The sequence below is a fragment of the Nicotiana sylvestris genome, chromosome 7 (assembly GCF_000393655.2).
Source record: "Nicotiana sylvestris chromosome 7, ASM39365v2, whole genome shotgun sequence".
NCBI lineage: Eukaryota > Viridiplantae > Streptophyta > Magnoliopsida > Solanales > Solanaceae > Nicotiana > Nicotiana sylvestris.
The window spans coordinates 164913878-164926874 of NC_091063.1; the positions used below are offsets into that span (position 1 = coordinate 164913878).

Sequence of the window (12997 nt, forward strand, 5' to 3'; positions counted from 1 at the left end):
GCCTCTGCAATCTTTCATTTCTGGCGGCCGGATTTCCCCTGAAACCCATCCCTGGAGGGTTCCTGTAGGCTCTTGGTGGTGGATAGGTGTTTTGTGGTGGTGGGTATGTGTTATGTGGAGGTGGGTATGTATTGTGGGGAACCGGCGCGCGCCATTGTGGGCGAATTTCGTCAACGATAAGTTAATCGGAATCATGTAGTCAATTTCAGTTAAAACATGAATTAGTTTGCGAACAAGTATTAGGACATGATGTGAATTAAAACAAAGTTAGTTAAGGTTAAATTGTTTAAATTTTTTAGAAATATGGTTTAGTAATCAAGTTTTTTTTCTTTCTTTCAATTTTCAGTATTTATAAATAATTAGTTTCAATAAGCTTAAGTCTTACTAACAATTTAATTTTTAATCAAACTATGGGATAATTAGTTTATTTTTATTTATTTTATTTTATTTTTCGATAATTCCATGTTGTATTTATGATTATAATTTTTATTACTTTCTGTTAATATTTGTTTTTCTCTTCTATTTAATATGTTATTTTCAAGAATGTAGATATTGATTTTATATTTATAGACAAACTTAGTAATAATAAAAAGGTAGTCATTAAAGGATATTCTTAAAATAAGGAAGGATTTCGCTAAAAATAAATAGATGTAAATAATACAAATTTACATAATTCTCTAATCTCATTTATTTATTTAATTATTTTTAAAAAAAATTACTTAGAATTTGGGATGGATTGTTTAGTGAATTTCACTTCCTTCCCCAAAGATAATGACGCGCTAGACTCTTTAGGCGCGATTTAATTAATTTTACCTTCTTAAACTCGGATGCGCATTTCATGCGACCCAAATCTAAATCCTAAAACATTGAATAAAATATGTTCCGGATTGCGGGTGCATTTCATGTGACGTAATCCAAAGACATGTTTTAAACGATGTTCACAATATTTAATTTTTTTTTAAAAAAATAATAATTATAATAATAAAGTGGTAAAAAGTTAAGATTGGTACATCGGTTCACAATTGTATTAAAATCAGATAAATAAGTTAAATATGACAATTGAGCGACCGTGCTAGAACCACGGAACTCGGGAATGCCTAACACCTTCTCCCGGGTTAACAGAATTCCTTATCCGGATTTCTGGTACGCAGACTGTAATATGGAGTCATTCTTTTCCTCGATTCGGGATTAAAATTGGTGACTTGGGACACCCTAAATCTCCCAAGTGGCGACTCTGAAATAAATAAATAAATCCCGTTTCGATTGTTCTTTAATTGGAAAAACTCCCCTGTACCCTCGCGGGTGCGGAAAAAGGAGGTGTGACAACAGGTAAAGGAGATCAACACACAAAAATAAGAAAAATCTTTAAACCCATAGCCATAAGTGCAGAAAGGAGTTAGGGTTTTGACAGAGATGAGTTTTAAAAAGTAAGAACTTTAGAATCAGTCAGGTTAAATAAAGAAGAGGATCTAAACACAAGGAACTCAATCGGAACCAGCATGCGTATAAAATGAACAAAGAGAGTCTCAGAACTCGGATAAAACCAGAAACACCTAGGGTTTTAACACGATGAACCAGATAGAAGAAAAATATAAGCACATCATTTAAACATAGTAAAACTACATTGAAAATTGGAGAAGAGGTCTTTAAGAAGAGTTTTAAGAAACCCTAATTTGAAAACGAAGAGTCTCTTTGAAAGAAAATTGAAAACCCTTTTGGAAAACATCAAGACGTTCATAACATATACAAGTCTAAGACAGATTTGAAAGAAAAATCGAAAAGCTTTTAAAGTTGGGGTTTCAAAGAACCCAGATAAAGTGAGAAAGACTTTGAAAAGTTACCGATCTAGCTAGAAAAGTCGGGGATCTGACTTGAGCAGCCATGGATAGCCGGAAAAAAGCCATAGATGGAAGTTGAACCAAAACTAGACTAGATCCCTTTGAGATCTGTCCATGGAACCATGAAAATAGGTAACCAGTAGACATAGGAGACAAGTACACCCCTCAAACTGCTATGGGAATCCATAGATTAGGTGGGGATTGAAGGGAATTAGGGTAGATTTGGGTGGCGGTGGCTAGGGTTTAGGTGAAGTTGCAGAGAGAGTTTAAGAGGAAGGGATTCAAGGGCGGCGGGTTGTAACAAATGAAAGGGTTTGGGGGTCGTTTGGGATTAATTAAGGTAAGGCGTAATAGTGGTCGTTGATTTGAATAATCAACGACCAAGATTGGAAGGGGTAGGTGGGTCGATTTATGAGATTGGGTTTGGGCGTGGTCCGGTAGGTTTAATTGTGTTGGGAATTGGGGTCTGATTTGGGTTATAATTGAAAGCCAAATGTGGCTATGAGTTAAATAGCCACTTTTCCCTTTTATTTTTATAAGAAATAGCAAATAGTTTCTGAAAATTAATTTAAAAGGCCAAAATGATTTATAACACATAAATATCAATTTAAAAAATACAAGACTCGATTTTATGAATATAAAATGCAACTAGACCTTAAAATGGCTAATATTGCAGTTATATGCAATTAGCATTAAAAATTACTAAATAGAATTGTAAAAATTACCTTAGCCATATTTTGGCATAAATATGAAAATACAATAGATTAATTACCAAATAATAATTTTTGAAATAATTATTGATATTTTATGGATAAAAGGGGGGAAAATAAATCAATTTAAATCTTTGAAAATTATAAAAAATAATAAAACACTTGGACATACTTATATATGCATATATATGATATCTTGAAAGTATTTTGCATATTAAAAAATATATAGGGAAGAATTGGGTATCAACACCTAGTATTCTAAGAGTATAGGTGAGAGTGATTGACATAGTTTGAAAAAGAGTTTGTTTAAAAAAACTAGACTGGCAAGTCCATTTTGAGAGTAATCAGTAACATAGGTGATTGGAAGCAGTTGCAGTAGTAAACAAAAACTCAAACTCCCAAGATGGAATCACACACAGAATTAGTAGTCATACAAGGGGAGTCAAGGGATTTGGGACACACAGACATTTTACTGTAAACACATAACCCCATCAAGGGTCTTAGGACTAGTTGGATATGCACAAAAATAGCTAATACTGCATGATCACAGGCTAGTCATAAATAACATAAGCACATTGAAGGGATCAGGATTTGGGATGACAAGTACACAATAAGTGATTGACAGAATATGCCTTGAAACACACATAGGGGAGTGCATTAATCTAAGGGGAAAGGGAAATATTACATCATGCTGGTGATGTATCTTAACAGAACCACAAGCAGAAGTAGACCAAAAATGAAAGTAGCTAAAACAAATAAGGAAACATGTTGTTGTTGGAGCTTAAAAATTAAACTAGGACATACCAGTCAAAGAAGCAAAGTGCAAAAAATAAAAGTAAGCAGGGTTCCAAAGTCTAGCCTTGGCTTTCAGCCGGCTAGACAAAGCAGTAGCACAAGTAGTAGTAGAGAAAAAGAGAGTTTTGAGTGTGTAAGTGTGTGTTCTGAACTCAATTGTCCATGTCTTGCTAATGAAAGCATTAGGGTATTTATAGCTTTGAAAGTAAGTGGGAAAATAAGGTAACAAGTATTGACTAATTATAATTATAGAAATAATACCAACCAGAATCAATTAAAGACCTGGACTCCCTTTAATTAGGGAGTCATAGTTCAAACGGGTACAAGTTGTATCAAATAAGGAAAATAATTGTTTGCAAGACTGATTTTGCCATAATAGGAATAGTAAAAGCATGATGCATGTAATAGGGACTAAGTACAGAATATTTTCAAAAAAGGAAAGTATAATAAAAGTATATTGGGCACATAAACAGGCAGATTACAAATTGATTTTGACAAATTAGTTTAAAGAATCACGGACGAGATTGAAAATTCACAGGGAATTAATACTACCAAGGAAAGTATCACGAAAGTAAGGAAGCAATTTTCGAAAATCAGTATATAGTTCCAAGGAAAATACACAAAATCAAAGGTGTAGAAATAAGGAGATCATACAGAATCACCACAAATTGTGTGAGCAATCAGTAAAACAAGTGGTCGGACCTATAAATAACACGGTTTCGGACAAAATCAAAGAAACCTTAAGAACAAATCAAAACGAGAAGCACAACAACATATAGAACACACATAAAGCCCAAAAGGTTCATAATAATCATGCAAACACACTGCAAATAAATTCAAACTTCGAATCGAACCAAGAAGTATTAGGGTTTCTTGACAAAAAAATGAATCAAGCCAAAAGGGAAGTCTCAGGTAACGTTTAAACATACTAAAATCACAGTAATCAGGAAGAAATTGTTTTCTGCAAAAAGGGTTTTGAAACCCTATTTTAAAAACAGAGAAATCAAAGAAATATTTTAGGAAAACAAGTGAAAATCTTAAGAATTCCATAGATCCATCACAGATCTAAAAAGATCGGAGGATCTTAGCTTGGTTTTTCAAAGAAATAAAAGAGATGAAGAAAAGATCGGTTAAACCCATGGATTCATCTAGATCGAAGACAGATCTCAAAGAAAAGTAAAAGATCTCAAGAGCTAGGGTTTCAGAGAACCCAGATAGGACGATAAAACATTAGATCGTTACCGGTTTTAGCCGGAAAAGCCATGGATCTGACTCGAGTAGCCATGAATGGCCGAAAAAGGACCACGGATAGAAGTTAAGCATGGACTGGACCAGATCTCTTCGAGATATCTCCATGAAGTCATGAAAATAGGCCACCAGGAGACATAGGAGACCGATATACATCTCAAATTGCCATGGGAGTCCATAGACTGAGTGAGGATTACAAGGGTTTAGGGTGGATTTGGGTGGCGGCGGCTAGGGTTAACCTTAGGTTTTCAGAGAGAGTTCAAGAGGAGAAGGGATTCAAGGGTGGAGGGTTGGTAGAAATGATTTAGGTTAGGGTGGTCGTTTGGGTTAAAAAGGTAAGAGTGAATAGGGGTCGTTGATCTCAGAGATCAACAGCCAGGATGAGAGGGGGTCTGGGTCGGGTAGGATTTGATTTGGTTAGGGATGGGTTTTAATTGGAATTGGGTTGAGAAATTTGGGGTCTAATTTAGACTATAATTGAAATACAAATGGGTTGTTATTTAAATAGCCATGTTTTCCTTTTTAATTTATAAAATATATTAAATAGTTTCTAAAAATAAATTGAAAGTACTAAATGATTTATAACACATAAAGAAAAATTTAAAAATATAGGATTTAATTTTATGCGTACAAAACATAATTAAACCTTAAAAGGCCCATTGTTGCAATTATGTGCAATTTAGCTTTAATAATACTAAATAAAATTTAAAAAATATGTAAAAATTACTTTAGCTATATTTTGGCATAAATATAAAAATCCCATAGATGAATTATTAAAATAATAATTTAAGGAATAATTATTGGGATTTTATGGGTAAAAAGGGGGAAATAAATCAATTAAAATCTTTAAAAATTATGGAACAAATAATAAAACACTTGGACATGCTTATATATGCATATATATGCTATTTTGAAGTTTTTCATATTTAAAATATATAGGAAAAAATTGGGTATCAACACGTATCACGCCACGAAAGACGAGAATCAGGTATGCGTAGTTCGGGCAGATTGGATACGGGCGAGAATTAAAAAAACAACTAATTTAGAGAAAATATATTTTTTGTCTTTTTTAAAAAAAATTATGAAACACGTAAACTCTTTTTGGATTTTCTTTTCCCTTTTTTTGATTTTCGAAAAATGATGCAAAATCATTTTTTGAATTTCTCATGTTTTCTTATGTGTTTTTCTTAACAAAAATATGACAGAAAACATAACTGGACCTTACTTGCTTTATTTTCACACTTCACCCTCTTTTTCTTTTTTTTTCATTTGCCCTCAACTATCATTGGTCCACCAAATGACCCTTTTACCCTTGAAAAAATGCAACATGTAGCACGTAGGATGCATCAAGATGGTCTGTTATTTTGGGTACACCTGTCCTAAATAGACCCAACCCCTGTATTGAGTCCCTTAAGTCAAATGCACATGATGCAAACAAATGTTCCTACTAGGGATCCGGCATGAGGCTGTGTTTTTCTAGGTTTAAATCCTAGGGTTGTGTTCTAGACTTGGGTTACCTGAGTGGATAACTGGGGCCAAAGAGGGGGCAACGTACCGGGAGCACTAAAATCTACCCGGCCTTGTTTCTGCCCACCCTCGTTCTATTTAGCATAATTTCTACAGAAAAAGCGGGCCACGCGAACGTGTGCACCATTTTCAGAAGACTGAGAGGGGTGGTGTAAGAAGATAGTTATATACAATTCAAACAATATAAAAGCGGTAAACAGATATCGTTTAGCACAAAAAGTTCACAAAATACAGTAATATTAAATATAAATGAAGCCAAGTAAAAATCATGAAACAAGCTCGAATTTTTGAACCTTGAACCAAAGATTCTGGGTTCTTATCCCTAGCAGAGTCGCCAGAGCTGTCACACCTCCTTTTTACTACCCCCGAAAGGGTATAAGGGAGTTTTTTCCAATTTAAGTGACAATCGAAACGTGATTACTATTTTAAGATCAGAGTCACCACTTGGGATAATTTATAGTGTCCTAAGTCACCGGTTAAAATCCCGAATCGAGGAAGATTGACTCTAGTTACGGTCTACGAACACAGAAATCAGGGTAAGGAATTATGTTAAACTAAGAGAAGGTGTTAGGCATTTCCGAGTTCCGTGGTTCTAGTACGGTCGCTTTGATCATACTTGGCTTATTAAATTGTCTAATTACTCATTTTAGAACCTATGTGCATTTACCTCTTTTAATTAAGAAATTATCTTGAAACGGGTCACGCGTACGTGTACCCATTTGTTTGGCGCATCAAAAATCATGTCACGTGAACGTGTCCATAATTAATAACGCTTTATTGTTATTAAGAATGTTTGGCCGAAGTTGCGCGAACGCATACTCCGGTTTTGTTTTTAGGATCGGAATCGTGTCACGCGAACGTGTCCATAATCACAATGATATATTAAACAGTCTTAGAGCAACTACGAGCATTTGTCATTTTTATATCTAAGTCATAAGATTAATACGAGGGCCATGAATGATTAAATTGTGGATGACACACCTCGGACTATATGAACTAAATTTAATTAGCGGCCTATTAGCAACCATTTTATTATTGAAAAAGTTTGTTCGAAGTTGCGCGAATGCATATTCCGAATTGGTTTTTAGAATTGCAATCATGTCACGCGAACGTGTACACAATCACACTTATAGATTTATTAATAGCATGCCTGAAGCTACCAATATGACTCATTCTCTATGAGTTAAATTAGATCTAAACACATTAAATATATGAACAGTACAATAAATAAAATAGAGGCAACACTAAATGAAAATGAAACTAGTATACCATTAACCTGCTTTCAACCAGAAAACAAAAGCAAACAAAACAACATATACTAACAAACATACAAAGAATAAAACTACTAGTAATTCTATATAATAGTAAATAGTAGTAACGTAAAAAAGCAATCTTCAGTAGAACACAGATTCAAGCACAAAAATATTAATAATCACGTTTACCATTTTATGATTGTTGAAGAAGCAGAAGAATTAAAAAGGAGAGTCAAAAGCGTGGACCTTTGCGTCAAGATTATAATATCGTCCAGAATCAATGGCTTAATCTTGCCGGTGACGGAACCTCGATCGAAACTCGAACAAGAGCGACGACTACGACGAAACTCGACTCAATCAAACCTTATCGTTTTTGAATCCAGATCTGTTCGTTCCCTCTCTCTCTATCCTAAGTTATGCCCTATTTTTGTCTTCTCAAACCAAATTGCCCGTAGTGAGTTTTCAACAAAACAAAACAAAATAATGAACGACAAGGAATAGAGCTGCCAAAAAATCTAAAACCAATCGCTGACATCCATATCCGGCGAGCTAAAGCCAGCGAGAGCGAAAATGATAGTGGGGTGACGCACGACAGCAACTAAGAATGGGAGAGAGAGAAACGAAGGGGAAAGAGGAAGGAACGAGGGTGAGACAAGGTGAGAATTGCTGCTAGGTTCTTTAGGGCTCGTCCATTTTTGTTCAAGGAAGATGAAGAAGTTTCAGTTGTAGCAGGTTGAAGAAGAAGATCAAAGAAACGGGTGTTTTGTGTTCTCTAGCTGCTGATGGCTTCAGGTCTGTTGGTTGAGGAAGACGACTTGGGAGGGGGGGTCTCTTTTGTATTATGAGCGTGTTTGGCTTAGCTGATTTAGAGTAGCTGATAAGCATTAGGTGCTGAAAAGCACTTTTAAGTGTTGAAGCTGATTTAAAAAATAAGCAGTTACGTGTTTGGATAAAAATATTGAAATTAATAATAAGCAGCTGAAACTGATTGATTAAAAGTGTTGATAAGCTCTTTTTATGTTAAAATAACTTAAAATGACCTTATAACAATTTACACTACTAAAAACGTTATTTTTTTCAAAATTTTAGATTCTACATAAATTCTACCTATTTATTATGTTATTTTAATTATAAAAATGATTAGATAATATCTTTTTTATAAATATAATTTATGTTATGATAAGTATACAGTCATAAATTAGAAGGAGTGGAGTATAAATTAACAAAAGTTGAGAAGAAAACCTTAAATAATGCACACAGTGTTTGTAGAGAAGAAACAAGCACTTAATATGTATTGTTTGTAATAAATAAGATTAAAACATTCTACTATCATAAATATCTTGAGCAATCAGATCACGAAGTGTCATCCAAATATTATTATCTCATTGATTTTCTATATTTTCTTCATTTGCAACGTTGACTCTTGTGGATCTTCCAACATCAGGATCAACACGTGGCACATATCTCTCATTCTCAGCTTCTTGGAATGCATTGTCCACCTTACATTTCTTTCTAATGTAATTGTGAATCGCCATTGTAGCCAATACGATATCTTTTTGAGTGTCAATATGATAAAAAGGCATATCTCGCAAAATAGACCACTTTGCTTTCCATACCCCAAATGTTCGCTCTACAATATTTCTGCAAGAAGAATGCAAATAATTGAACATTTCTTTATGTGCATTTGGTGCCCGCAATTGTCGTGTCGCACCTCGACGAAATTCTGCAAGGAGGTATCTCACATTATCCCCTTTATATGGAGCCATATATCCCTTTATGTGTGAATATCCTGCATCAACAAGATAATATTTGTCCCCTGAAGGATGTGAAAATTCAGTTCGGGTCTACGAAGTGCCTCACCAAATATATGGTTATCATGAGCTGCTCCTTCCCACCCAGCCCATGCAAATGTAAAACACATATTAAAGTCGACAACAGCAAGAATATTTTGAGTAGGATAACCTTTATGCCCAATATATGGTATCTCTTGACCTTGAGGAAATCTTGCTTTCACATGTGTGCCATCAAGTGCTCCAATACAATCCTAAACATAGAGACATGCATAAACTAGACATGGATAATTTTTGAGTTAAAATGCAAAAATATAATAATGTAATTATTAAGTATGCCACTTACTTTAAATGAAGGGAGATATCATTGATTACATGGCTTGCGATCTTCTGCACCATCATTATAACTTGATGTGGTCGAATTATGTCTCTTGCAAGCTTACCAATGGCCTTTATAACACTATGAAAATTCCTATGAATTGTTTCTCCTGAATGTTGAAAAATATCTTGTACCAATCGATTTCCGGCACCATGTACACAAATCATCAAGAACATCCCAAACTCCTCATAGACAGACATCCCACGCGTGGGCTTAAGACCATATTTATCAGTTAGATCTTTGCTTAAATCAAGAAGCACTGACTTCCTCAATCTAAAATTTTCATAACACCGAGTCTCATTTCCATGTAATATCTCTTGGATAAAAATATTCCCGGTGCGTTTAACTGTACGGCATAGTTCCTTGCAAATGTATTTCTCATAATATATCAATATACTCTTACATGCTATTCGACATAGGGCCATCCGTACCTTATTTTCTTGAGTTTCCTCTTCTTCATTTTCGTCATTTAACAAGTCATTGTTCCAGCATTCCATTAAACTGAAATGAAACAGACATGCAAACTGTTACGAATTAAAAATGATAAATGTTAACTTCAAAGTTGATTGTATAGTCATTTAATAAAATAAAATACGTAATGTCTAAACAAGAAATGATTAAACCATCATTATGTCTAAACAGGAAACAAAACATTAAGAAAAACTAAAATGTCTAATGCCAACGTAATGTGAGTAAGGCATCATCAACAACTTCTCAGATTGGATTAGATGAATTATTCGGCATGAAGGATCGTCGATGGTTGTACTCCAACCAAGATTTCCTAGCTTCATCAGTAGACAACTTCAAAATGCATGTGGCATCTCTTTCTGTGTCAACAAGTTCACAACACAATTAAAAATATCACTCCCTCCAAGAATACCAGGAATATTTTCTAAAATATCCATGTACTTCTCAATGGAGGGCTTTGAAGATTTAGATGTGTTGTTGTCAGATATGAACTCAACTAGAGAGTGTATCTCCTCTTTTAGCGATAATGAATTAGTTTTTGTCCTGCGCTTTTTCACTTGACTGCTACTGTCGCTGCCATCTATTGACTTTCACTTTCTAAGCGATGACTCAGGAAACGTAATTGAATCGATATTCTGCAAGTCATGACTTTCGTCGTTTTTTTATCATTCCATTGTTCTATGTCGTTATCATAAACATCATTTGTTCAATCGTCATCTTGATCTAACCCAACTTCCGACTCTTGTTCTTGATTTGATGCACGTGTTCTCTCTCCGGTGGCAATGATATCAGTAAATAAAGCATCGTAACGAAACCATATCACCGAAAGGTCTTTGTTCCTAAATTTTTTGTATTTAGAATTCTCCCGTAAAAAATGAATTTAAAATTACTCTAAGCAAACAAATGAAACTAATAATTAATAGAGTTATGAAATAATTAATAGAAAAGGGCGAACAATGTACCTTAATTTTTTGCTCCCACCAATCATCGTCTGCAATAGTTGTTTTTCTTGTGGGATCCTATCTTAAACCTGTCTCACCTCTCATCAACTGCTTAAAAAGAGTCTACTCTGCTTTCATGTGATCCCAATGATTTTTCATTTGTTTTCTAGTATATTCTAGTCCAGTCATATTATTGAATTTATTTACCATATTCTTCCATCCATCTTTAGACAAGTAAGTGTTTGGCATATTTCCTTTTCTAACTTCTTGCTCACACAATTCAATGAATTTGATATGCGCATATTCGTCCCACTTAGCATTATGTCGTTCTCTCATAATTGAATGTTAACAATCTGAAGAGATTAAAGATTTAGCTATAAACGTACACATATAACAACACAAGCTTGTTTAATAGTAATGGACTAGCTATTTGACAACCCACTGCCACGAGGTCTAGGACAAAATAAAAGGCACTTTTTAAATAAGAATATGCAACATATTGGAACTTTTATATATAGAAATTACAAAATAAACTACCAGAATAGAAGCTATGAGAAAGCAAATCAGAAAAACATGGTGGCCCAATACAAAGAATTAATTAATAAACTCATCCATTTCTCTCCACTGAAGGATTATTAATGAATAAACAGTACTACTAGTGATTAACTTAAGTTACTCTAAACAAAATAATCTTATCCACAAAAAAAATATGCATATCTGACTGATATTAATTACTGCTACTAATCAAGCCATTGCCAAGTTCTTTTTAGGAGGATACTTGTCACGGCCCCAAACCGGCCCGGGCATGATGGCGCCTCTCGTGAAGACAAGGCCAGCCGACACAACACCCATATTAACCCTTTAATCATTAAGAGTCATTTTAAGCCTTTAATTAGACAATATCTCATAACATAAGTCTGAATGAACAGTGCAGAAATAACATACAAGCGCGACATCGGGGTGTCACTAGCCATGAGCATCTACCAAGGTCTGAATACTACAAAAAATAGTTAAAATGTACTAAGTACAGATATGAAATGAGAGGGAGGAAGTAGTGCTGCGAATTTCGTGCAGCCATCTTGCTAACCCTAATGACTCCGTGTCTGAGCAACCAACACCCGCTACCGGGTTCCGAAATACATGAATCTGCACACGAGGTGCAGTGAGTAATGTGAGTACTCCAACCCAGTAAGTAATAAGAGTAAATAAAGACTAAACAGTAGGAAACAATGAATCCACATTTTTGTTAAACTCAATAAGTACAACAGGCTTTCAAATCAGAGTATGAGTCCATCGTCTCGTTTAAAATCCATCTTTTGGTAAAAATCATTTAAAATACCTTCCAACGGTTTCAGTAGGGGTTCAATACCATCTTAAATAAAGGAGATGAAAGCTATAATCGACCCCTCAGGCAAAATAGGAGTCATAAATACCTCATAACAAGAAAATCTCAATAGAAATAACAAAAGCCAAATTAGTGATTAAGTTCTGAACATCTCATAAACCCCAGCTTAAATGAAAGTTGTTTAAAAACATATTTTCAACGTTTTCGATAGAGGCTCGGTATAAAGATGAGTGAAAGCAGTCAAAAAATCAACATATTCGATAGAAACTCATTTAAAGAGGAGTAAAAATCAATAAGTTCATAAATAGGCCTCTCAGACAAAGCATCACTCAGGTTCGTGTGTATATATCTATCGCCCCTCGGGCTAGCCTCTCAGCCACTCGTGACTCAACTCTTACCAATCAGTACTTACACTCAGCACTCACGCTCAATAGGTACCATATAGTAACCGCTACGGCGTGCAGCTCGATCCATATATCTCGTCGGCGATGCTCACTGGGCTGTGCAGACTCCGGAGGGGATCCTACAACTCAAGCGCTATATTGTTGCGGCGCGCAGCCTGATCCAAGTGTAGTCCGGTCCATAATTATATAATCCTCACAACCAGGCCCTCGGCCTCTCTCAGTCATTAACCTCGCAATCAGACTCTCTGTCATCAACCTCATGATCACTCGGACCATCAGTAAAACAGAGAACTCAGTCC

General features: G+C 35.0%; 1 protein-coding gene across 1 annotated transcript; it reads right to left on the bottom strand.

Annotated features, from left to right (window-relative positions):
- Positions 1 to 8753: 8753 nt before the first annotated feature.
- On the bottom strand, positions 8754 to 9137 carry LOC104214908 (uncharacterized). Its single transcript, XM_009764632.1, has one exon. It carries the CDS (start codon positions 9135 to 9137, stop codon positions 8754 to 8756), a length of 384 nt encoding a protein of 127 aa, XP_009762934.1.
- Between the last annotated feature and the right edge of the window lie 3860 nt (positions 9138 to 12997).